We start from the raw sequence: 26,789 nt of genomic DNA on the forward strand, positions 1-26,789 counted from the left end.
GGGTCCTTGTCCGGCATCGGGAGAATCTAATTCCGTTTTCCTCACCAGAAACGACCAACCATCGTAGGATCCTGCAATTCTGACGACCTGCGGCCCGTTCAGTGCCACCTGGAGACGAAAGAGCTGTGGGACAAGTTCAACGAGCTTGGCACGGAAATGATCATCACCAAAACGGGACGGTAGGTGAACACGCTTTCAGGAGTGTCTTGAGTGCATCAGAAACAACATTAGCTATCCGCCAGCTTGATCGGTCGATCGTTATCGAGGTGCAGCGAAGGATGTGTCAGAATTAGGACTCATTTTCCGGGAGGGATTAAGGATAATAAATCATTCCGCTCGCGTGTGCTTGCTTTTTCTCTTCGGTGCTGGAAGACCGAAATGCATTTTTGGGCTGTTTTTCCGGTCGAGAAAAGGGCCCCATTTAGTGTTGAAGCCAGCTTGACCCACGGCGAGAGGGATCGGTTGTAAGCCGGAAGAAAGCGGACGCAACGGGGCTTTGAATTGGTCATTAGACGGGATTATTAGGAGTGGAATTAGCTGCATACATGGCGTTGGAATTTGCTGCGGAGTGTGCAAGCTACAGATGGCTTGGGGTGTGTTTTTTTTCCCTTTTGCTAGTGCATTTTAGCCACCCGGAACCACGAAGCGATGGAGTCGGTTTATCATTATGATTGTACTGCTTGATGGGTTAATCGTTCGAGTGTTTGGGCTCTGAATGAAGATAAAACATTGAAATTCTAATTGTAATTCTTCTTTATTTGATTTATTTTAAACAAGTTTTTAACAAGTCAATCAATTCACAGAAGTCATGCATAATGATGCAGTAAAAATGCAATATGCAGTTATATGTATCCCTTAGATTCGTGAAGGCATGCTTCGTAGATTTAATTGAAAATTAATGCGAACTTTATATACTTTAAAACAACTGTGAACTATATTTGTGGTGCATCCTATTCATATGCATTCTAGCAGCTATTACAGAGCTGAATCCTTTTCTGGGCGTATTTCAGTTACACTGCGGATGGGAATTTACTCATCTTGGCATCGACTGCCTTTTTGCCGAACCTCCAATGTTCGCCTGGTTTCTATTCACCCATTCGGATGCACAAAACCAAACGGGCATGTACAATACCACGTATGCCATAACAGTTCCACCCGCAAAACGCTCCAGACCGATAGCGAGTTGTCCTGTCGCATTCGACCGGTTTCGGCCCTTTCCGTCAGCCCATCCAAACCGTGTGCGGACTATTGGTTTTTGTGCGCAAATTTATAGCAACCCAGGCCCGAGTGCAACCGGCAAGAGTAATGGCTGCCGATTTCCATAGCCGAGGGGTTTTTCGGGTGGCAATTTGTTTTCAATTTGGTAAATTTAATGCCTTGTTTTTCAGCTTGATTTTCAATTACTTCACCCGGCCAGAGGTCCCAGGTTCGGATGGGTCCTGGCAATTCGGTCACACACATCACCACACCAGTGGTTGGCACCCCCGAAATGGCACTGACGATGATGGCCACACTCGCGCTAGCGCAAATGCTGGCGGGTTCCACATCAGCCACATTGGATGATTTAGCTCGCCGTTCGATGGATCGATGGGCAGTTCGGGAATGGGGCGAAAAAAAAATCATCACACCATGATCACACAAAACACACACACACACCCCCAGAGCCAAAGGAAGCGTTTCCCTGAGCACCAGCTGGTGGGGGTGATGCATTTTCGTCGGGATGAAAAATGACCGCCGCCAAAGCGGGCGTGAGTTGGGAGAGTTTCCCTTCAATTTACTCCCCGAGCGTGTGTTGACGAAAATGTCGTCTGGTGTTTTTTTTTGCTTCCAAGTGTCATCTTCTTTTTTTTATTCGGAGAACCCTCCGGAGGACAAACTCTCCTCCGTACGTCGTCCGTTACTTGAAAGGGGATCAATTCCACCCGAGTGAGTGGGGATCGCCCGATTCCCTGTCTCGCTTTTCGTATGTTTTTTTTTGGGTTGGGTTTGGGTGTTTTTGTGCCCCTACGCTAAATACACGCTTCCCGGGCGTTTCCATCCCGTTCAATCCAATATGTCGTTTGTCAGTTCAAATTACACCGTTACGCGAGGGTGCTGCAGCGGCCGTAACGCGTAAAGGAAGATCATTCTTCATCAAACCGAAATTTTCCGACAAGGGGAAAATGACACCCACAACACACAACGGCGGGCGTTTATTGTGCCCCCCTGCTTTCGATACACCACCGACCACCGTTCGCTCGTTTCATTCAACATTGTTTCAAACGACAGCCGCGCGAGGGGGCGTTCATTTTCGGGGCGATGGAATAGAAAATGGACGCGCTTTCGAAGCGAGGATGCGATACGGCGAATTGCGTCATTGTTTTATCACATCGAGCAGGGTAATTTACGAGCAAAAAAACAAAAAACAAAAACGAAAACAGGCTGTCATTTCTCGAGCCCTAGAGCGTGGGGCCGCCATTGTGATTCAAAATTTCCTCGCGTTCACGCTCGAGCGGCCCTGCTGATTGACTGGGGTCCTGATTTGAGTGACATTAATGCCTAATGAAGCGCCACCGGGTCGAGCGCTAGGATGCGTTTTTCAATTTACGTGCCGCTCCGAACTGCACCGAGCTGCAATTAAACTGCCTGCCCCGGGGTTTTGCAGTTGTCGTGGGGGTGCCTTTGTTTTTTTGTTGGCCCCTCAAATTCCCTACGCCCTTTCGGTAGGTACGGCTCCAAGTGGCGCTAATCAATACGCTTTGTGTGGCAGTGGGCCGGTTTTTTAATGTGGTGCAATATTAATGCCACCCTCGAAAGGGGTCGGAATGTTAAGCCGCACGAGCGCACGAGGTGCCATACGGCCAGATTCTCAGAGCTGTCGACATGTTAACGTGCTGCAACCGGGGGCATAAAATGAGCATGGAAAAAAAAGGCAAAGAAAAAGAAAGAGCCCCCATCGATTCACCCATCGGGCCGTTACATTCGTAACAGGGGGCGCGTTTGGTCGAGCGAAAAAGCCGTAACGCGGGCACAATGGCAATAAACCGATGGTTTGCGTTCTACGCCACCCGCGGTGCACTTTAGGCTTGGGTCCTTAATTAGGCAAAAGGTGTTTATAATCGACCCGCACCCGGTGACCTCCCCCCATCTTCGGACCACCGATTTCACCCGAGTGTGTGTGCGTGTGTGTGGATTTTAATTTACGCTTGCCTTCTGCGCCAACCGCGAGGTCCTGTGGTGCTGACCGTGATTGTCTTTCGTTTCGTTTGCGTGTGTTGGTGGCTGTGGGTCCTAAGGGTATTATTTCAGCCGGTTTGAAGCCCGATGGCCTCCTCCGACGGAGCGCCGTTTGAGGTGCAATAAAAAATTAATAAGATTACATTTATAACGCGTCGACCTGACGGTTGAGGCCTGCTCGGGTTGGGTGGTTAGTGAGAAGGTTAACTGAAATACCGATGGAGCAAGACAAAAAAGCAGAGAACACCCCGAACAAGGTTTGTCACCTCAAATTGCTGATAAGCTTCACGGATTTTTATTGAGCTGGTAGTAAATTTAAATTTAATTAAACGGACTTTTTTTCTCGTTTGTTTCTCGCTTTTTCTCGCTTACAGCTACGTCACAAAGCTGTCGAGGTGCGATTCCGATACGCGCGACATTAGCCACCGGGCGCGCACGGGAGGGACAAGTTTTATCGAGTAATTTATTGCCTTAACAAGAATTAAAATCAAACCCGATCGAGCGCTAAGCGCATTGAAATTAGTCAAAACGACGACGACGACGATGTCGAGCTCTTCCGCTTCTGACGCTGAAGGTTTCGGTTTCGGTGTTGGACCACGGGGAGCGATTGGGATTTTTCACACTTTTCACGCCTGATTGGGACGACGTGTGATTTAACGAGCTCGTACGGCCATGCCACGGCGGTTTACGAGCAGACAGGTCCTCCCGGTGGGCTCGAGGCGTTAAAACAAACCGAGTTTTACTCCGTTTACACCTAGAAGTTGATTGGTTTTATCGCTCGCAGGGTACCCTATGATGTTTGACGAATTTTACGAAGCTATCGTTTGTGGAAAAAGCGATGAAAAAAAAGGCTAAATCATGTCCACAAATCGTTTCAATCATCGATGGTAATTTCGAGTGTTTGCATTTGACTCGTCCACCGGCCAAAGAGCTACGTTGAGTTGGGACTGTCGTTCGTCTCCGAGACGTTTCACTCAATGCATTCCCGGGTGAATCCCTCGTCACTCTATCCTAATCGTTATTTCATCGATCGGCTGACGATAATCAATCGCGTCTGCTCAACCGAAGCAATTTCCCGCCTGCCCAAGAGGCTCCAACCAAAATACCGCAAGACAATGCTCACACTGATCGGTATCATTGGCTGGACGAACCTTTTTTTATGACTCCCTTCGCGGGAGTCCGCCTCGTGGGGTAAATTTCGGCTCGAACACACACTCCCCAAAATGCGCCCCATAACGAAGCCGTGGCGAGCGAGCCTGATTTATGGTCCACGCCGGACACCCGGCCATTATCTGGCACACCGGTGCTGTCCATGCGCACGTACACCTTAGTCACCCGAACGGTGGAACCTCTCGATTCGTGCGGCCACGTTCCACGGAATCATACATAAAACATACATCGCCGATCGCCCGGGTGTCCTCAGGGCCCCAGGGCAAAGTGTGGCGCGTTTTATCGGGGTTTAATTAATTGAGATTAGTTTACTGTCGCCGAAATGAATCCGATCCGCGATAAGCCCCCGACGATGGTGCTGCTGTGTGTGTTTGCCAATCGAAAGCGAGAGCCTTCCCGAATGGCGTCGAGGTCCACCGGGAGGGGCTCCGATTACAGTGTTGCCCGTGTGCGGGACCGAGGCCGGAAAAATTATGCTGATTGAATTGTTGGTCCATAAAACGAGCAGCCGTTCGTTCGAGACCCACGAAAAGACGTTCGAGTGGCGCTTGGGAGCTTTTTTTTTTCAAGCTTCTCCTTCAGCTTGCCAGCTTGTCGTTTCGCAAAACACGCTCTCGCGACACCACAAATGGGCAACATTTAGCGGATTGCGGAGATTAGCAACAAAATGGGATGGAGCAAAAAGAAGAAGAAGAAAAAAAGGACAGCATGAAAAGAAAAAAGACATTATCCGTTAAATGAAGCCATTTCGCGAGCGGAAGCCTTATCCCGGGCGATTTTCAGCTGCAGTCGCTAGCCGATCGGTGAGTCGATCGTAAATTAATTCAATTGCAGTAGGCTTACGGGGGTTGATTTCGGTTGCGGTTTTGTGCGGTGCTCGATCGCACCTCACAACTGCAGCCACAAACGAACGGGCCACGTGAAGAATTCCAATAAAAAAGAGCATCGGTCTGAGGGTTGATTTCGAGTGGGAAGACGTTGGGTCCATCATAAAAGCGACCGTTTAGAGCCGAAAGAAGCTGAAAAGTTGCCTCGAGTGCCTTGGGTGGTTGGGGCTTTGGCATTTTTTTTTGTATTCGTTCGCTCCACACACACACACACGCAACAGACGCATAAAATCGATCGCGCATATTACCTCATCCGCGGTGCTTCTCGTTGAGCTTTGCAGCAGCGAAGGATTTAGTAGCTGACCAATGTTTCTCTTTTTTTACGATCGACTCCCGCACGATCGCATGATGCAGCGTGATCTCATGACATTAGATCCGTTGCCGACGTTTCCGGCCATTTAAATCGACTCGGTGGTCGAAGGCAACGCTTATTAGCATCGCTTTATTGCTTTATTGGGCGGTGGAGATTGCGTTGTTCTTTTTTTATGTTCACTATCACCCAGCTCCACACATTTACGGGGCTTGATTGTGATTCATTCTCGGTAAAGTCCAGAGGCTAATTTTGGTTGGGCCGTCCATGGCGCTGTTAAGCTTCTTTTTTTGACGTTCTGTTTTTTTTTGCTCCATCCCCCAAACAGGATGCAACTGAACCGGTTGTTGAGTGAGGCGCGTTAGAAGCGAAAGGGAAGCAGAAGGCTAATATAATGATAGCTAAGACGCATCGATCTACGCCCATTTTCTCTTTGCATGCCGGCGCGCAAAACCGACGCTACGCATCAATCTTCATCCAAGCTGAAGACAGCTTAATTAACACCTTTTTTTTTTTTGGAGCCCGACGTGACCGTGAAGACCGTGGCCCGAAGCCCAAGAACGGCGACTTCGGTTAGATTCCGGTCCGTCGAAGGCTCGGCCCTCCAAGATCGAGTGATCAGTTCTGAGCCGTGACCTGGAGGGGGTTTACCGATCATCAATTACGCCAGCTCTCAGGCGTGCCAATGCGACCGAGGAAGGCCCTTTTGGGAGCCCTTTCAGGCAGTGAAACGAGAGGACCATGCCTGAGAGGCATAATGTTTTGCCTATTCCAAACATTAGAAGAAGAAAAAAAAATACACCACAAACGAACAAAGCGCGATGACTGTTGGATAATCGCTTCCAATAAGCTGTCGATGAAAGTGTGAAAAATCGAAACCACGATCAGTGTTAATGTCACCCAGAGAGGAGTAAAGCTTTATTTTTTTTTCCATTTCATGGCTAGGCCACCTGTGCCAACGCAACGCGGGCTGACGGGGACATATTTCGTTACGCCAGCCCACCGAAGACAAAGGCATAAATTATGCAAATTCAGCAGCCAGCACTATCGATCGCGCCGGATTGTTGCCATCGATCGGTCGCGCGAGCGTTTCCCATTTCCGAGTGGTTGGTTTTGGGGCCATCCATTGGGTGCGAGCGAGCGAAACGCACTCATTATCTGATTAATTTGTAAATTCATTAATTTTCCATATCTCCCCGATCCGATCGTGTCGTGCCTGTGGTCCGCAGGATGATACGCGTCGTCGTCGTCGTCGTCGTCGTGATCGTTTTGGTGCGATCGGACCGGGATTGATCGCTGGCCCATCGATGAAAGCTGATACCCTCCACGCTGGTGCCAGTGGAAGAAAAATCGTCTTTTGAGCGAGTGTTGACAAAGTGTTGATCGAGTAACGATCGAATACATAAGCCCGGTTCACCCCGGGTTGCACCCGCTCCTTAGGGATCGCCCTCCGCTGGCGTGGATAGAACCGAGCCGATTAAGAAAAGGAACCTGTTCGTCATAAATTACGACGCCGTTGTCAACGTGGCCATGCAACGTGTCAGCGTGCAGCGTGCAGCGTGAACCGAAGGTGACACCCGCTGGTTGACCACAGGCTGCGCTTTTGCACCGAAACCAAGCGTCGTCCTTTTTGCCACGAAGGGTATCCTGTGTGTGCGATCGTCGGTTGGTTGGTTGTGTGCGGGCTTACAAAATGCGCCACAGTTACGAAGGTGGCTGAGCAACGCCTGAGTTAGCCTTCCAAGCCGCACGGTAGGAGGTCTGGGTGATCGAACCAATCGATATCGGAGACCGGTCGACCTGGCCCATTAGGAAATATGCGTTGTCGATCGAACTATTAAACGGTCGGGTGATCTGTGCCCCCTTTTGGTGTGTTTTCTTGAGTCTGAGGAAACACCCGATGAGATCATTTCGAGTGCATTAATGCAATAAAGAGCCAATCATATGCACCTGGTCTATAAAATGTAGCTACAAAGCTACAGATGAGCAACTATTCCATGCGTGAAGCATCTCTCATTGACATAAATATTTTAAATTGTATTAATTTAAGGCTGTATGATGTGAAGAAGGATTATTGCTTACAGTTATGGTTTATACTAACGACATTAATAATTTTTGAAGACATTATAAAGCTTGTTGCAGGATTGTTTATCCGCCCATAATAATAAGGAAAAATGTTGAAAAACTATACAATGCACTACTTCAAATTGGCTGTAGTTTTTTTTTTTGTGTCAATCTTTTAGCTTGCCTTTTGTTGCAAAAAAGCTGTTTGTTGATTAAAACCTCGAATTGCGTGTAAGCCACCGTGATGAGCATAGCGAAAAAGAAACTCTCTGAAACACGTTCGTTTAGGTCTTTTTTTATTGCAAAACACCCACCCCCACCAAGCGCTGTTTGCTGTCCATTGTTCCAGCTCAAGCCCGAAGATTTCGATCTACTTTCCTTGCGCTCCTAATGTGTTTTGTCCCCTTTTGCCCCTGCGCGCGCGCGCGCGTTTGTGACAGTTCCCGTCATTCACCCTTTTCAGCTCCAGCCCAAGGGCGGTGGCACATGAAAAAAAAAAGGTGGCCACAAACATCAACCTGGTGGTACTTTGAGGGAGGGGGGGGGGGGGGTGAGTGCCACCTCGCTTTCCCAGCTCGCTTTCGTGAGCGTCATCACGAGCGTCCGGGCACAATTAGAGCATTATCGTTATTTATCGCACATAATCACCTTTTGGGATAGAATTGTCAACGGCAAAAAGTCGCCAACCAAGTGCTCGAATGCGCACACCCCGGGCGGTGGTGTTGGTGTTTCTTTTTCTTTTTTTTTGGTGTCAACCCACCCCAAACCTCGTCATTTCAACCCCAACGTCAACGCGTCGGACGGGCAAATAAATTACGAAAATTCAACACCACCGTTCCTGCGGGCCAGGTGGTTTTCCTTTTTATTTTATTTTTTTTGCTTAGTTCCCTTTTGATGAACTCTCCACAATCGCCCACCCCCCCAGGGTAGCGTGTTGATTACGTTCCTTGCGGCTTTCTCCCGCGGTACGATCGGTGGTGGAAAATTATGTGCAAAGAAGCCGCCCCCCACCACGAAAGGTGAAAATGAAAGAAAACCCAGGGGTGACCCCGGGACGGTTGACAAAGTCGCTGCACACGAAACCCGGCCAGGTGAGTTAGGATTTTTTTTGGGCCCCACTGACTGACCGAGCAAAAACGACCCATAGTGCGGTCGTCGTCCCCACACGTGGCCGGGAAATATGAAAATTTCACAACATCATGCGAATCGATCATTAGCGCGTATTCACTCAAATGCGGGCGTCAAACCGTCAGTGCAGCAGAGTCTGGCAAGACCACCCGGCGTTGTGTTGTGCCTGGCTTGTTGATTCGGTGTCAAAACCGACGCCTAAGCCTTGTACGTGACAGCTAAGGTCCTGGCCCTACGGCCCCGTTTTGCGAGCGAAAGGTCAAATTAAGTCATTTGCGGTGGGACGAAGCGCCAAAAACTAGTCCAATGTTGGCCTCGCGTATGGTAGCGCTAAACTCGCCATCGAACGCAAACTCGCAATCAACAAAATTCGTCTCGCCGCATCTCGAACCTGGGAATTTTTCTTTCACCGCAAAGACGCGCGTCTGGTGAGCCTTTTTTGGGGAGACCTCCCTGCGTTCGGAAGGTCCCGAATGAGGGACACCAAACGCAACGACACACGGGCAAGATTAATCATTCCCGCCCCTCCGGGCGTGAGTGTGCGAGGTTTATGCGCGTCATAAATAAACATCTACTTAAATCCTTTCTTACGGCGCTCCTGGCAAACCCCGAAAGGGGGCACTATTTGCGGGGCGCGCAAGGATCGAACCGCGATGGGGGAACCCCTTCACAGACCCCCGGCGGGTTTTGTAAGAGTAATGACTGTTTTGACGTTTCAATATAGACGCACAAATACAAGAATAACGATGTCCATTTGTTACGGTCCTCTGTTGGTCGGTTCACTGGTGGGACGCCCATAAGCGCATAAGCGCATTGTTGTTCTCGGCTGGTGGTGGCCTCGGGAGTGAGCCTTCTTCCAGCCGGCCACAGGAAATGGTATCGGTGTAAGCCATAATGGGGGTGGGTTTGGAGAAAAATATTTAAACACTCTATTTCTCCACGCGAGCGTCTGTGCAGGCAGGTGAGGCAGGTTGAGTCACATACACAGTGACTCTTGGGATGGGAATATTTTCTTTTAGGAAAAAAACATCCCCAGGGCCTCTAGGACGATCGGACGCATGATATCATCCACGACGCAATGCCCGATCGATGGTACAGACCCCAACGACGACGCAGTAGTAGCGGGCGTATAATCGTATTATCCTGCATTTTTGGGAAGTTTTCAATTAATTACGGTTTGGAATGTTAATTTTCTTACCCACCTCCGGGCGTTCCATGCCCGTGTGGCAGTCAATGTGAAGCCCCGGGACACCCGATGACCATTTGACGCATTATTTTTATGGTCCCAGGCACACACAAACCGGGGCTCGGGGTTGCTCGCAGCAGGATCATCGCACCAGGCCATCTCCCAGGCCAGCTCCCAGAGGGATAAATATTGTCACCTTCAGTTTCACACCCGTGGTGGCGGCTCGAAAGGGTCCGTAGGTGTGAAAGTGTTGCCCGTGTGCCTTTCGGATCGTCTAGACAGCGCGCGCGAGTCGGGTCCGTGCGGGTCGATAAACAAATATGAAAAGTTGCAACTCGACTTGGGGCAGCAAAAAAGAAAAAAAGAAAAACGAGCTGTACTCAAATTTATCACGTCCCCGTATCCGCGGTTCTATCTCTCTGTCCTTTTTACGTCCACGGCCGTCGCCATCGTGGCCCTTCGGTTTGCGCACAAACAAGTGTTGAAAGACGCGATCGGCCCACCCACCCAGTGCCGGGGTGACGCGGGTCTCAAGTGTGGTTTGAAAAATTAGCTAAAATTAGAGGTCAAAATTATGGGTTTCGATTTTTCGTTTCCCCAATTTTGGTTCGGCCGTTTCCTTGGTGGTGGTTTTTTTTCCTCATCGGCGATGACGGACGGCGGTATCGCGCGGTCAATCGCGGAGGTGTTTCCTGGAACGGGATCGACGGATTGTCGGACCCGAAAACCCATCACTCAAAAACGTTCACCCTTGGAGGCATTTTTCTCGCGCTCAGCCTCACCACTAGACCTCGGTCGGAGCCGTGCGTCGTGAAGATAGTGATTAGTAGCCGTTTCGTTTTGACGACCCTTTTGGCTAGAAAAGAAAACAAAAAACAGGGCACCCGGAAAGCCGTCCGTTTCTTGCGGCTTTCCTCTCGAGGCCGTTCACTTTATTATCACCAATTTCCGCCACCGAGGTTGGGCGTTTTTTTTTGTGCTTTCTTCCTCGCTCGTGTTTTGGCGTGCTTTCGGTTGGCAGTTAAGACATTTCGGGATCATTAGCGGGATAATAATATCATTTTTGACGCGCCCGGGACACTCTCGAGCCTGGTGGCCATCTTTCGACACCCTCTATGAGCGGGCCGGTAATTATGAACCCTCGGTGGGTGGCTTTTCGATCGGGGAATGTTGCGTTGTTTCACCGTGACGCATGTTCACAATTGGAGGAAGTTTTGTGGTGACGAAAAAAAACAAGTTAAAGAGACCCGAACGTATCCTTTATCGTTCGAGCATTCCCGAGACAACTTAACGCACCATTAATTCCATTCGCGATGGGCATGTGTTGTTCGTCGAATTACACACCTCGTGGCGCGCGCTCGCAACAAACTGTCCCGTCGGAATGCATTTACAAACTCGTCCATCAACCCGCGACTCAACCATGCCGTACGAAATAACTTCATCAGCGCGTCCAGCAATCCATTACAGCGCGAGCGCCCGCTTTCGATAGGACGGCAGGGATAAGCATTCTTTCACATTCCTTGGCCGAGGGTCAAAACAAAACGCAGCGAAACGGCACGAAGGGAAGCTCAACCCTGGGCTCAAAACATTTATGAGCTTGTACGCATGTGGGAACATACCTTTTTTTCTTTTTTCTTGTTTGTCTCCCCTTTTTTTTTCCCCCGAGCTATCCGAGGCCGCAAGCCACACGGAGGGAAAACACGCTCAACAACACCTTGAAGCGCATCCTCTCGGGGTGCGATGGGCATTCCCTCAGGGTCGTAATTAATTTACAATGCACCCATCACACGATCATCAGCCGCGGAACGGGACGATCGCGAGTTCGCGCGATCGCGCTTGAGGCCCGGTCTTCTGATCCTGTTCCGGCCACCGGTGGGTGATTATCATACGCGTTCCTTTCTTGTTTTCTTTTCTTTTTCCCACTCGTCGTGCTCATTTTATACTTGTTTTCGGTTTTTATGACCACCGGATGTATTATTCGCAGGCTAGGGTTTTTTCTTCTGTTTTGACGCTTTCCCTTTTTCTTTGAGAGCCGACGTTTAGCATAGTTTGAAGTTGTAAAAATTTGTAACCCACTTGCAGTTGTTCCGCTTTATTCCCCCGATGTGTCGCCTTACGATGCGAGGAAGCGAGCGAACGATATCCGATCACTATCGGACGGGCTAATAAATGTAAATGCACCAACGGAAGGAATTCGACTTATTTCAGTGGCAGCGGTTCGCTTGGCGTGTTGCGTGTGTCTCGCGCAAACCATCGTATCGGTCGTGGTAATGCGCAGGCACGATGAAGCACGATGCATGTAACGCCGCTTCTTAACGCCTCGTACTTGCGTAATCCCTTCGGCGTTGGACGCGTCACCACGGCAGGTGAAGAAAAAGATGCACCCAACGCGAACAAGCGATCCGCGTGAATTAATTAGCCTTTCTAGACCTTCACCAGCACCCTGCGGATGCCAGAGCTCAACTAGCCTCAGGCGTATCGGAGCGAAGGAATTAGTTGTTCTACAGTGCATTGGCGCGAAGGTCGCGAAATTCTTAAGCAAATATTTGCCAATATCACATGCGAAGTCTTGGGAAGAAGAGCGCAAACACAAAACAGGCATGCAAACGCAACTCTTCTGCCCATTTGTGCTTCCAAGCGCCACTAAACGATGATGGCGTTTAATTAATATATTATTTATTACAACTAATTTATGGTGCCTTCGCGCCTCGATGCCAACGAGAAGCTATTTTGCATGCGCCAACGGATGGGAAGCAAAAAAATGCATCCTGCAACGCGGCACCTAGCGTGCGTTGGGTTCGTTCCCATCCGTCGCCATACTCGAGGGATAAAAATTTATGATTTCCCCTAAACGGAACCGGCTTATGGGTGGACGACACGAGCAGTCGGCCCTCTCCGGGAAGGTGTTCGATTATTTACACCTCGTCGAGATCCTACTTGAGCCCGGGAAACTGTAACAACGTCCAGTTTGGGGTGTAACTTTACCCAGGTTTGTCGGAGATGACGACAACCAAACTTGCCGAGCTCAAAGCACGACCAGTAAGACGTAGCTAGTCGGTTCCTGGCATGCGGGTTTTTAATTTTCCGCACCATAAACACTCCGCTTGGCCGTGCTTCAGTTTGCTGCTGCGCCGCTTCAGCGGATCATTACATTGTAACGACAGATGGTTTCAATTTTCCCAGCTCTCGCTCATGCACCCGGGGGCGGGAATTGAACCGAACCCGATTGGATCGCTTTTCACGGTCCAGTGTCGTCAGAATTAACTCGTCATTAGAATCGGCTACCGGCCGGATTTTGAGGGCGATGTCGATAGAGCGAAGAAGCTATTCTTCATTTCAGAGATAACTATCTGCCGTCCCGGCTCTAATAGTGATTGTTTGCGGTTATAAAGCGGCTCCGTCATCGTGAGCCAACTCTCTCTATACGCCGCGAACGGTGTAAAGCTGAAAAATGGTACCATATTATCCAATTTGATACTGCTTATCGATAGCGGTCTCGGTTTAATGTTGCACTCGCGTCAGCTCAACCCGACTCCAAAACCCCAGTTCGACCAGGGACCCAATATCCTGACCGTGGGGTAGAAGCCACTGCTCCGAATCAATGATTGCGCTTAATCACAATCATTTCGAGGCAAATTGAAAACGGGCTCGTCGGCAACCGTGAACGAGCGGGAACGGCGCGAGATCCGACGCCGAATGCAATATCCGTTTACGCGCCGATAAAGCACGGGATCAGATAATTAGCCCGGATATTGCAATGTGTTAAATCGAGGGAGAAAAAAAGAGCGATCGGCTTCGGGCGGAGATTGTTGTGAGGTTGGCCGGTTGTGTGGCGCACATAGGAAGCACAAATGGACGGGTTCTAGTAACGCTTTTCAGGGTGCCGTTGGTGCCGTTTATTCGCCAGCCAGATAAGTGTGAAAATAATTATGGAACGCCTTTTTTTTTGTTGTTGTTCACAGAAGCCTCTCTAGATGCAGCTGTCAGCAGCAGTTTATTCGTGTTTGTGTGGCTTTGGGTGCATACTTGTTGTGGAAAATCAATTAAATTGTTTTTTTTTCTCTCTCACTTTCCGAACCGATTCCTTCAAGTAAAGGAGCCCATTTTGAGCCACTTACAAACTAGGTCACTTACCAGCGTAATGATGTTGCCAGCAAGCGCAATGGCAACCGAAAACAGCAAAAAAAAAGGGAATATTCCAACAGAAAACATGCCCGTGCACCCGCTTCGCTTTAAATGTAGCAACATTCAATTGGTAGTACATAAGCATCAGCACACACGGACACACAACAAGGGCGCTCCGGAACACCGGCTATAATGGCCCGTCGCTAGTTGCTTATGCATACGAATAATTGAAAATTACCGAGCCACTTTACGTCGGCGAGTCGGGTTTCGTTTCGATTCCTCTGCGCGTGGTAGTTTCTTTCCATCGTTCGTGCTCTTATGCACCTGAAGTGACGTTGGAAGATCGTCGGAAGATCGTCGCCATCCATCAAGAATCGGAAGTTGAGCCCACAACAAACAACAAACCACCCCGAGCGATCGCGTCCTGCAAGGGTGTAGGTCGCAGATAACGATCGAGCCTTCTTTTTTCGCTACCACATCCGGCCCGATCGCGTATTCCACCGTTCCCGAGCTTGATCATTTAACAACCTGCGAATGCATCGACCACCAGTCGGTTGGCGATGCACTTTAGGGGCTTTTTTTTCTGTGTGGTTCTTTTCGCGCGTAATCCTCATCAAACTCTAACGCAGCCAAAAGTTAAAAGTCATGGCAGTAAACGCGTACAGCTATTGTGTGCCGGCCCAGTGGCGGTTCCTTTGTGCAACACTGTTTACATGAGCGTGCGTGCGCCCTTTTCAAAAATTGCGCATCGCTTGAAAAAGCTAATTTTGTTGCACAAAAAAAATCGGCCCCGCTCCGAAGGATCAGCAAATGCGGCCAGGATGCCGGGGTTCGGAAGTCGCAAAACGAAATTAGAGACAATTCGTGCCCGCTGATCGGTGCGACCGGTGCGAGAAAGAGCAAAACGAAATTGAAATTAGCATAATTAGCTTCCTGCTTCGCGTTAGGTGCCATTTGTTCGTGTTAGAAGACACTTTGGTCTCTGCCGCTGGTGCCGTTCGGTTGCGTTTGTGGCGTCACTTCCACGGGGCGCACATGCAGCTAGCTGCAGCCGGGTGCATTGCACAACAGAAGGCATTTCGTGGGGACCTCAAAGTTCAAAAAAGGCAATGAGCGAATGTTAAGCCGTGTTGCATTCGAACCATTTTGGGGTACCGGTGAAGCGTGCGCCCTCTGGAAGGCTCGCTTCGAAAGAGCCACCGAGCTTGCGGACTCCTTTGCCCTCTCGGGGTCACGGAAGTGGGTTCGGAAAATGGCCAAAATTAAATTAATGGCCAGTTGGCGTAGTTAGCCTGACAAATGAGCGAGGGAAAACTGCGTTCCTTAACCCAAGCGGCTTGTTTGATTTTACGTTCATTTTTGGTTCCTGTTGTTTAGTTCCTTCGTTTGCTGGACGGGGAATGGATTTCTTCCCGTTTGATTCGAGTGGATCGCGCAACCGAACCTTCTGATGCGTAGCCAAAGTTCAATGGACGACTGTGTGTGTGTGTGTGTGAGTTTAATTTTCTAGCTTTTTAGTGCGCCGAAACTCGACAGTTATTTCCTGCCTGCCTGCCTGCTGAGGCAGCGAAAAGTAGAACCAACCAAACTGGCCACCGAACCGGGACATGAAAAATGTCAGCTGGCCGATGATTCGTGAGCATTAGCGGATGTCATCCGGCCCAAGCCGTCCCGGGCGGGTTCAAGCTTTGCGGGTCAAACGCCGAGTAGGGGTGCTGGCGCAGCAGCTCATGATTAAAATATGAGCTGCCTTATAAATCATCGGACAGCAAGACACCGGCCCGGTTATGAGCCCTGGTGCCAGGCTGACCCACGATTGGCTGAAAAAATGAATGAGCGCGCGCGATTAACGGATTGTTGATTTCAAATTCAACCCCACCCGAGTTGGGGTGGATTTTTTTTTATTTCTAAACACACGTTTGGCGTGTTTATTATTCTCACTTCGGGAGTTGGGATGGTGTTTTCCGTGGGCGGAGGGTTTTTCCAGCAAAAGAAAAACCAGCGCATTTGTGACGACGATCGGCGTGTCAACGAACGAAGCGCTGCCTCACACACAATGAACTTGTTAAGATGTTTTATGGGTCCCGCGCTGAAATGTATCACCTTCCGCGGTTCGTAATGGCGGTCGGTTTGTCATAAAACAACGCAATCGGGCCACAACATGGACGTCACCGCGCGCATTGTGGTCAGTTCACATCGGTGCCGGGAAAATGGCAGCTGCTACTTGTGTTCGAGCTGAAGTGGTCGTTTTTTTTTTCGGCATTTCTTGAGCACTGTTGCTGCACCGTTTGCCCATTCCAGCCCGGTTGGCCCGGTTTTAATTGGAAGTCTTCGCCGCCGTCGCGCTCCGGTGGTGATTTGGTCAGCTTGTGATGAGATGAAATTGACTCACAAATGAGCGATACTCGGGTACCGCCTCGTGCGCCCGTGCGGCTGTCAAGACCCAATCAAGGTGGCTTCCACGGGCCAGATTGTGGGTTTGTTGTTTAGCTTCTTTTTTTTTATTGTTCACCCCCTCGGTCACGGGGCGGGAAAAGCTCGCCCGTGGGGGGTGTGGTGGAAAACGCGGGTTGACGTGGCCATGACAATGGCTCCCGCGTGGCCTGATGAGTGTCGCCGCACTAATTATCGTGCTAATTGATTGCTCCGATCGGGTTGCCGTACCGCGGGCTGCTGGATTGGTGTTTATTGCCCGATTCGGAGCTTAACCGCTGCTTTCACATTTTACCCGTGCAAATGTTGTCAAATTAACGGCTCAGGCATCGGTGGCTTTCGCTATTTTTGTGACATCAGCCCACACACCTGCACGAATTGGTGTGCGATTCAGTATCGACTTTTGATCGACTTCAAAGCGCACAGTTTTCCGCCAATTTCCTTATGCATTATGCTCGGCCACATTTGGTAGCGGATCTTTCGCCTCCCCCCCTAATGGGGGCTTTTCTTCAACGAAACGAGCGAGAACATGAAGCTCTATCTGGCGCAAATCAGGTCACAATGCATTCCGCACATAATTATCATCATCATTACGAGTAATCACCCGCCAAGCGGCTGCTCGAGCGACAATCGCTCAAAACGCTCAATTTGCCCCCGTATGGGGATGCCAATTGTAAATGCGCGAATGTGCATTGTGCAGAATGCAGTTCGAAAGAGTGAGAACGAGAAAGAGAGCTAGTAGAGGGAAAAGAGACAAAAAAAGGGAACATTTGCAACGCACACACGCTCAACGATCATCAAGGCGGCATGCGAAGGTGATAATTTTTATTCGATTAGCAATGCAAACGGTGCGCGCGAGGTGCATTAGGTGCATTGTTTGTGTGTGATGCCGGCGGGTGGTGGTGTTTGTTCGCGACACGTCGGTGCCCACACGCGTCTAGCTGTCTCGTGGGTTGGAGAAAATGGGCATTTTTTTGTTGTTGTTGTTATGAACAAAGAATTCCTGCCGCAATTTGCACCTTTTTACTGTCACCCCTTTTTGGTTCGGGTGCACTTTATCAAAGGGCCGGTTGGGCTTATCGTGGACAAGAAAAGGGGGTTTCCCACTCTCTAGGTGAAACGAGACTGTAGTTGTGTAATCGATGTGAAGTTTCCACGAGGCGTTAAGCATTTCCACCTCGAACGGACAACAATGAAGGGTTACTTTAACCCTTGAAGCGAGAAGGTATTGGCGATACTTATTGCAGGACTTGGCGATATTTTCAAAAGCAGGGTTGTTCATCGTATCGTCTACTTATCAGCACTTCATAAAGCTTATTTCATATTCTGCTGCAGCATAAATAATTTTTTTAATTAATTTTTAAATTTAATGCTCATCATCATCATCCTATAGCCGCTTGAAGAATCTCAAAAAAGGACATAAATATTGAACCCTTTTTCATTAAATGATCCACGGCCTACTATGATCTACTCCGATGTTGCTCCAGCCGATTCGTCACTCGAAAGGGTTAAAAAACACGGTTTATTATTTATGCTACCGCACCAAAGGCACAACCACCAGTACACACTGGGGGCCAACATTAATTGAGCCCATTTCCTGCGCCAATATTTTCCCCCTGCGCGCGACCCAAGCCATCTCTTTCGACACCTTGCACCCGTATCGCTCGCACCGGGCCAACTCGAAGCCAGGGCTTTCCTCAATTTCCCTTCACCGGCATGGCGGACTCACGAAAGGCCAGGAACTAGGGAGGCGAGGGCAAGAGGCATCGCGCAACACCAACACGCGGGCAGGAACCCGGGTGTTGGTGAAAATTAACACTGCAAATCATTATCGCGATCGGAAAGCTGTGAACAAGCGGCAAAACATGCTTCTGCGTCTGCCCTGCACCAGCGCGAGGTGTTTGCGTTTTTTCTGCTGTTGCTGCTGCTGCTGCTGCTTCTGCTTCACCTTCTTTTTGCATCGTTCCCTGGAAGGGAAAGGAAGTGCGAAGGGCAGTTGCAACTACTGCACCGAGGCGTGCGTGGCCACCGGACTACAATAACCGTTGAGTTGGGATGGGGGCCCTTCTGCAAGTTAGTTCTAAAATCGTCTGTTGCGTGCGTGTAACGGCCACCGATGCTTCCTGTTCTGCTGCACGGACCTGCCATTGCTGCTGCCGATGATTATGATGATGATGATGATGATGATGCACCGGCTCGCAGCCTTGCGAGTCGTTGTCCCCCGGAGCAGGGTGGATTGCTCGAGGTCGCCGTGGGGAATTATTTCGCGATCACTCGGTTCCGCACCTTCTAATCTGGGGTGGGCTCGTGTTGGTGAAGGCGCAACAACTAAAAAAAATGAAGCCCTTCTCGCGAACCGAAGCTGGAAAGAAGTAATTATTTTGATTAAGTTCACCTCCCCAACGGAGTGAAGTGCGCCCTTAGTGGAGGGCTCGAAATGGCGAGTGATTTAAAAAAAAAACGCCCTGACTCGAGAAGTGCAGAGCGCCTTGATTGATGACATAAGTTCGCTTGGGCGCACTTGCCGAGGTGTCGAGGTCGATGGTGCCGGTGAAAATGTGTCAATTGCTAGATAATTGATGCGTGCTTCGAGGAAAGAAGGCCTTGGAGGTGGTTTTAGGGAAATTAAGGACACGTAATGAAGATGAAGCGACCGTTTTGTCAGCTTTTTTTTCGTCTGATCCTGCACTCAGAAGCCAGCATTAAAGGACGTTTTAATCTCTAAAGAAGTAGAGGAACGCTTAAAAATTAACCCGGACTTCATGTTGGGGTCCTTTAATGAAATGCTTCCAATAAAACCTCATCATCGGCACCCCGAAGATGCTCATCGATCGAACTGCGTCGCCATTAATGTGCGCTACGACATAAATGTCCTGTGTTCAATTCCCCAAAAAAAACACGACGTTATTGAGCCGAAAGCCCGAAAGACGGATGAGAACATAAAACAGGAAATATTGTTTTCGAACCTCATCGACAAAGCGGCCCCTTATCCGCTGGGGCGCCATCGCTCCGGTTCCGACCGTTGATTAAGCTAATGTGATAATTTTTCGTTTGCCCATCTAATTTATCACCGCACGTGGACGCCGTGCGGACGTTAATTTTATGCATTCCTCCCTTAGCCCAGACGCGAAGGGCTTCAGTTCATTAGGAATATTTTTATCACTTGACCAATAAATAATACAAAACTCCCTGCCCCATCGCCGGCCAGTCTGCTCGACCGGTTGGCAGCCACAAACACGCATACTCACAAGAACAATGATCAATTATTCAGCCGGCAGGTGACATTGATTATGCTCGCAACCCGCCACCAACGGAGCAGCGGCAGCAGCAGCAGCAGCATCGCGCACGGTGACACGATGACGCTGGCCGCTTAATTAAGTGACACCCGGCTCGGGGTCTGAACAGCGCGTCTTGGCTTTGGCAGGCCGAGAGCCGGCTGCTCTGGATTCGTCGCCCCTTGTTTGCGCGGGGTGTGGATGATTTTTGCGCAACACACAGGCGTGCGCGCGCGCGCAGGATGAAAAGCCCTTGCGACAGCTTGTCAGTCATTTGTCTAGTTACGCGTCAGCCGCACGGTTGCTGTTTTTTTTGCCTGCGAAACCGCCAGCCAGTGTCGCGGTCTGTCACGCGGTCTGACGCTCGCGTCTGTCAGTGAGTCGCGTGGAAAACTCGTCGGAAAATTTGCCGGCACCTGGGGGGCACCAAGGGCAAGGGAGTGCCTGCCAGGGTGGACGGGGCGATGATTGTTCGCATTGTTTGGCTGGCGTTCTGGCGAATGGGGAGGGAAAATCACTTTTGACACGTTCAACAATAAGGCAAATTGATCTCGAGTGGTTGCATCAATGCGGTCAGCGATCGGTGGCTAGTGAGGCGTGGTAGTGAAACAATTTGTTCGCAAGTGGTGCCGTTTTTTCATGCTTTCATTGTAACACATTGAAGAGCGTTGTAATAAGATGGAGAAAAAGGAATAGGCCTTCTTCAGATTGCGTGCAATATGGCTTCAATATGATCGAGTATCTGTTCACACCTCAATCTTCTCAAGAGTTACAAGCTTTTTTTGCCGTTGCCCAAAAATTGGTGACATGGCATCCAGCGAAATGGATGACATTTGGGTGACGCCACATTCAAGGTATTAATATCTGTATGTTGAAGAGAATAGATTGTATTCTTAGTGCAGTTGGTCAAAAGAATCAAACTCAGAATGAACGGATTTTCCGTGGATTGGTTCTCCTTCAACGCCCCAAACACCGCAAAACCTTTTCACGTGAACCCTTCACGCGTACATTGTTACACCGCCCAAGCGCTTAAATCATCGTTCGCTAGCCAGGACAACAGGACACAGCCGTAGCAGCCCTCCGGGGGGTTGACAAATCTGGACAAATTTTATTGCGTCATGCTATCTAATGTGCCGTCCACCGCGCGAGCTCAAGCCCACGGTGCAATCACGCAATCGCAACTTCCCGAGCTCTTTATACCGTCCTTGTTCCTGGGGGAAAACCAAACCCAAAAACGGTGCAGGATCCCCGGAAGTGCCGGTCAACCGAGTCCCGTTCCCGTTTCTCTGCTCCAATATGGCGCCCTCTCTCCTCACAAGGACTTCGCGACACACAAAGGGGCGAGCCGCACGATTTACGACCAATGTACGATAATTTTGTCCAATAATCATAACCCCAGCTAATCTATGTAGTAAAATCTTTATCGCTCCGTGCCGTGGCCACACAAGCGTGGGTGTGATTAGTGCAGGAAGCGAACGTACCAACACGACGATTGTTGTGTTTCGTCGAGTCGAGGCATCACAATCCGCCGGGTTCGCGTTTTCCCCCACCGGGTGTTACGGATTTCGGTGGAACACCCCTTTTTCCGCTTGGCATAGTGTTGGTGTTCCTCTCGACGTCCACACCCACCCACGGGTCAGTCACGGTCGGGAGTGAGGACATAAATTTAATTGAATAAAATATCCCCACCGGGACCAAACCGGGAGTCCTCGAGCGCAGGACTCTGTCTCACTCTAATCGGCGGCTCAACTGGGGCGCTAATATCTCAATCTGGATGGTAGGTGTGGCAGGAAGCTAGGGTGGATACGTCACCGGTCAGGACAATTGCCAGCCAGGGGACGAAACGCACGAACATGGGCGCGTTGTCGCATTGTTGGTGGTTGGAATTTCGTTGGGGCTTCGTTTGATGGTGGCTTTAGATTACGTGCAACTGTGGCAGTTGCCGTGGAATGTTGCCGTAAGTGTTGGACCGTTTGCTCGCGAAGGCTGCAATCACGAAACGGACTTTATGGTGCAATTGGAATGTCGAGCAGGAGATTGTGACATGTTTCTGTGCATGTCTTTTACGAGATTTGTTCGAGATTGGGGCACTTTGAAGGGATTTATAAACGCAGCGCTTCAAACGGAGCAGATGTAGTTAGATTACTGTAAGTTTTATAATATGTTCAAATCGATATGCTTACAACAAAAGGATCATCTTCAACATGTGAGATGAAGTCTTCCAGCACTCAACATTGTCTTATAGACAGTCACCTTTTCCACAGTAGGCCTTGAAGCCCAATTCAAGGAAAGGTTTTGGCCAAACTAACTCACAATCTGATGGATGGCGACACGGATGAGGGCCTCAGTGAGATTGGCGCAACTCCTTCGAATAAATGCCCCAGGCAGTACCACAAAACACGCGCATGTCTCCGAACTCAGGAAGGGAGTTGACCCCACGGAATCATCCATCTGAAGAGATAGTATCGATCGCTAGTTGTCATATTCATGGCTCCCTAGCCTTCGTAGCCCGCAGGCATAGCGAACGGTCAAAAAGTAACGGTTGTACCCCATGGCTTCGTTCCTTATTAGACCACCCCAATCGGCTTGGGCTCGCCTGGGTGAAGCCCTTTTACCCCAACATGCTGGTGTCGTGTGCGTTAACCAAAAGGGTGATGTGCATCGCGGAATCGAGCTTTGCGCATCGGTTGCTACCGGTTGTCGGGACGATGCATCTTGTCCGATTGTCGAGAACACGCGGGCTCCCGGAGGACGTTTCATGGCCAGTCATGGCCCTTTTACAACAATAAAAAAAACCCTAAAACAACATCCACACGAAAAAAAGGGCAACACGAACGCACTCCTATCGCCACCATCGGGCAAAAGGGCTCACAAATTAGCAATTATGAATTATGTTGCTTATCTGCAATTATCGCGCTTTAGCAAAACTCCAAGCGAAGAAACAACGACGCCACGCATCGAACGCACAGTAGGCCGGTCAGGTGCCCTTTTGGCGTTGGCATGCCTTCATATGCCGTGCCGATCGCAGGAGGCTGCTTCGCTAGATAAACCCCTGGGGGGTGGAAAAGCACGAAGCACGAAAAAGCAACCCTTCTCGCTCACCCACCGGATCAACCCCCTACACAGGGCTTTGCGGGTGGCCACCCGATCGTGGTGGTAGCGTGTTTGCTTGCGAGCTTGGCTGTTAATTTTCAATTTTTTTTCGACATCCCACATTCCTCGTTCTCGTGGACTTTCGGGGGTTTCGTTCCACGGTTTTCAACCCCTGAATTGACTGTTGACAGGTTCACCGGGGAACCGGTCTCGGGCACCGGAATTCCACCTCGTGCAAGACGTGCTTTGCTCGAAAAGGGCTGGCGAAGGCCTCTGGCGGGATGTCCCTGTTGGCGGGACACGTTTATAGCCGCTGTGTTGAGGAGTGCAAGATGACAGTTTTGCGAGTAGCGAGCGCGTTAAACGGGGCAATCCGCGTGCAAATTAATCGACCTTCGGATGAGAAGCACCCCGACAGGTTACCGGTGTGAGTAATGTGCGAGTAGCTCAAGCAACACCTCATTCTGCATCGACTGCACGCGATCGATCGACAACCAGCTCCACCATGGGTGGCAGAACTCCTTCCTGCCAGCCATTACTAACCACCCTTATTTTGCTTTCTTTCTCTCTCTCTCTCTCTCTCCTTCTCACTCACGCTTCACAGCCGCATGTTCCCGACAGTGCGCGTATCCTTCTCCGGTCCACTGCGCCAGGTCACGCCGGCCGATCGGTACGTCGTGTTGCTGGATGTGGTCCCAGTTGACAACCGGCGCTACCGTTACGCGTACCACCGGTCGGCGTGGTTGGTGGCGGGTAAGGCGGATCCACCACCCCCGGCTCGGCTCTACGCCCACCCGGACACCCCGCTCGGGGCCGATGCCCTGCGGAAACAGGTTATCTCGTTCGAAAAAGTGAAACTAACCAACAATGAGATGGACAAGAATGGTCAGGTAAGTGTCCGAGCAACTCACCCTTCCGACGGGGGGAGGGGAGAACGGGGGGTGGGTGGTGTGCACGCGTAATTTGATACGATCTTATAAATCACGAGCTGGAGTGCTGGGAGCCCGCCTCGTTGTGGAGAGCCACGGAAAATGGTTGATTAATTTGGAATCATTAGCCAGCCGACAGGCAAAACATAACCTTTGGAATTCCACCACCGGAGCGGTGGGGGGGGGGAGGAGTGGGTGCAAGGACGACCGCAAAGGGTCTCCTCCTCCCCCTCCCCAGGCACCACCTGCCCTTCGGACACCGTACGGACGGGTGAACGAAAACAAATTATTTACACGATTTTTGTCTGTCAAATTATTTCAAACTGACTTAATTCCCGTCTTTAGCGTTGAGATACGCTGACACTGACGCTGCTCGCGATGGCGTCCCGGTGATTGAGCGCCCAGCTTCTTATGTTACGGACTCCCTCAGGTTCCCTGGGACAACCTTCTCTGTTCCTTTTGCACCACTGTGCGCCACTATGGGGACCTTAGGGAACACCCACTCGCAAGCGTTTACGTGATGCTTGACGTGCGGTACGAGCGGTTTGGTTTTTTGAGGTTTTCGAGGGAGGTGAAAAATTGTCTCCAGCTAGAACCCCCTGAATCTGGAAGGCGCTTCTGGGAAAACGGGCCAGTGTCGACTCGCTCACTTCTTGGAATGGATCACGTGAAAAATCCAAAGAATCAAGGGAAGGGAATTTCTGGAGACGCCGTGGTGCATCTCGACAGTCATGGCCTGCTATGACGACAGTCGTCAGGAGGCCACGGTGGCGCCATAGCAGGCGGTGCGTACGGCGCGATACGAGTGAGTTCATCTGTTCTTTGTTTTGACAGATGACAAGTGCATCGTGACACAATTCATTAATTATGAAACGCACTGGCGCACGCAGCCCGCGCTGGAAGTGGCCTTTTTGCTTTTTCCTTTCCCAGGCGCGGGATGGTTGGCTTTCCCTGTCGCATCGCTTTCACTGTGCGGTTTTTCGCTGGAAATGGATCGCCCGCCTGGTTTTGAAGTGTCGCACCACGAGGGAAACATAACGAAATGTCATTTATAATCAGGCTCATTAGGCAGGGGAAGCATCACTCGTCATATCGCTGGTTGTTTGGTGGATTGGATTGGGACTTCTAAGGAGCAGCTCTCTGGGAAGCTGATTATGAAACGAAGCCAAGGGATTTGATTCGTTGAAGTGCTGATACCGGCCAGCTTCATTAGTACTGATTTGGTAGTTGAGAGATCGGCGTTTTCTAGAGTGACATATTTCAAAACATTGTCCATCGTTGCCAATCCGTTTAATCGTGTGCGGAAGAGAGCGTTTGCCCACGAAAGGTCGTTATTAGATTGTCGAAGCATCGAGGATCGTCCTGTGACCCAAATACAAATCATCAGTTTGCTGAACGTTGGTAGCTCCCTCGATTAGACTCACACAAACCACGCTACGAGCGTCCTGAAAACGCTCACGTCCGCTCCAGCGAGGTGATATTATTTATTGGCAAAAAAAAGGCACAAACGTCGTGCGGATAGAATTTCTCGCGCGCTTATTTATTCGCTGAAATTTTAACGCACCTATTGGCACCGGCCATCCCGGCTCAACGGAAAAAGGAATCAACCTATGGCTCGTGGTGCCACGTCCGCACCAACGGAGGACCCTGGACCCTGGACCACACGAAACCACGAAGCGAGAAGCGTAAATGGTGATTTGATGAAACCGATATCGATCTTTTCGCCGGTTGGAGAAAGGCCAACCACTTCGTCGAGGCGCCCGAGAGGGTCGTGAGAGGGATGCCTGGAAAGAGGGGGGAAAATAAATATCAATAATAAAGATATAAATATCTAAGACATCGATACAGCGTGCGAGGTATCATCGTTCATGTTTCGAATTTATGACATCCTCCTCCAGGAGCTCATTTCTCCGGGCGGAGGGATGATGTTTTTTTTTCTTGTTGTTGTTGCCGTTGTTCGTTCGTTCTTGCTTTACCACTTGCCACATTGTATGTGTGCCGGTACACGCGTCTAGATTACGTTCGTGCGGTTGGAGAGTGTGGGGATAGATTAAAAAAGAATTACAGCCCCGTCCGGGACAAATGCGCAGATATAAGCGGGCTAATCTAAAACAATCTTTCTCCCTTGGGGAGGTGTCAGCTATTATTTGCCCTTCAGCCAACGAAGGGTGGTTGTTTTTCGCTCGAATAAGGGCGCACGTCTGCAGGAAAGCGAAATAGGACAACAGCCCAGAGGGCAGAGTGAGAATGGTGAGCGATTCTGCTTTTCTGGAAGAATCTTCCTCTGCTCTGCAAGATTGAAATGGACTGGAGAAAACTAGGTGATGTTGAGGTCGTCCTACAGCTCTTCATGTGCCGACTGCTTGAGTTCCTGTATTCCTAGCAGCAAAGTCATTCTCACACCTTCCGTGCCGATTAACGATGGTCCCTTCGTTAAGGAGAACGATAGCACGCAGTTGCACCCGGGGCGTTGGCAGACATTTTCAAAGGGCGAAACGAACATGCAGTCTGTATTCAAAACGGCCTAAGGGTAGTCTAAGGATACGCACCAACGCAGCAGGATGGGCAGGATCTGAGGAAAGACAGACAGACAGAGAGAACGAGTAAACAAACAAACAACCGAACAAACAGTACTAACCAGCGGTGTATTCGGGACAGCATCAGCCGATACGAGTGTGCATGTTTACATGTTTTATTAACCCCCGGGGGTGGTTTCGCGCCCCAATCGTGCTAGTTGGATGTAGAAGGGTCGCTTGCAAGCTAACTCATGAAGAAAGGAACGATCCGCACCCTTCCGTGGAAGTGACTATCGTTTACCGGTATTGGTGGTGGATTGTGAGAAGTGAATTATAATTAGGGTGAGGGCGTTCTCGCTGCTGAGTGGGGTGGTTGGTTGACATAGGTTAGTGCGAGATGTCATCTGGCGCCAGCGCGATGAGTTTGTGAAAATGGCGCCCATGAAAACCATCCCTT

General features: G+C 50.0%; 1 protein-coding gene across 1 annotated transcript in view; it reads left to right on the forward strand.

Moving 5' to 3' along the window:
- The window catches only part of LOC128723936 (T-box protein H15-like), a 41,175-nt gene that overhangs the window by 5,591 nt on the left and 8,795 nt on the right, over positions 1–26,789 (forward strand). Inside the window, exons 4-5 of the mRNA XM_053817700.1 lie at positions 49–179; positions 23,492–23,777. Of these exons, the coding sequence (XP_053673675.1) occupies positions 49–179; positions 23,492–23,777 (417 nt within the window). The remainder of the gene's footprint in view (positions 1–48; positions 180–23,491; positions 23,778–26,789) is intronic.

This window comes from Anopheles nili, chromosome 3 (genome assembly GCF_943737925.1).
Source record: "Anopheles nili chromosome 3, idAnoNiliSN_F5_01, whole genome shotgun sequence".
Lineage (NCBI taxonomy): Eukaryota > Metazoa > Arthropoda > Insecta > Diptera > Culicidae > Anopheles > Anopheles nili.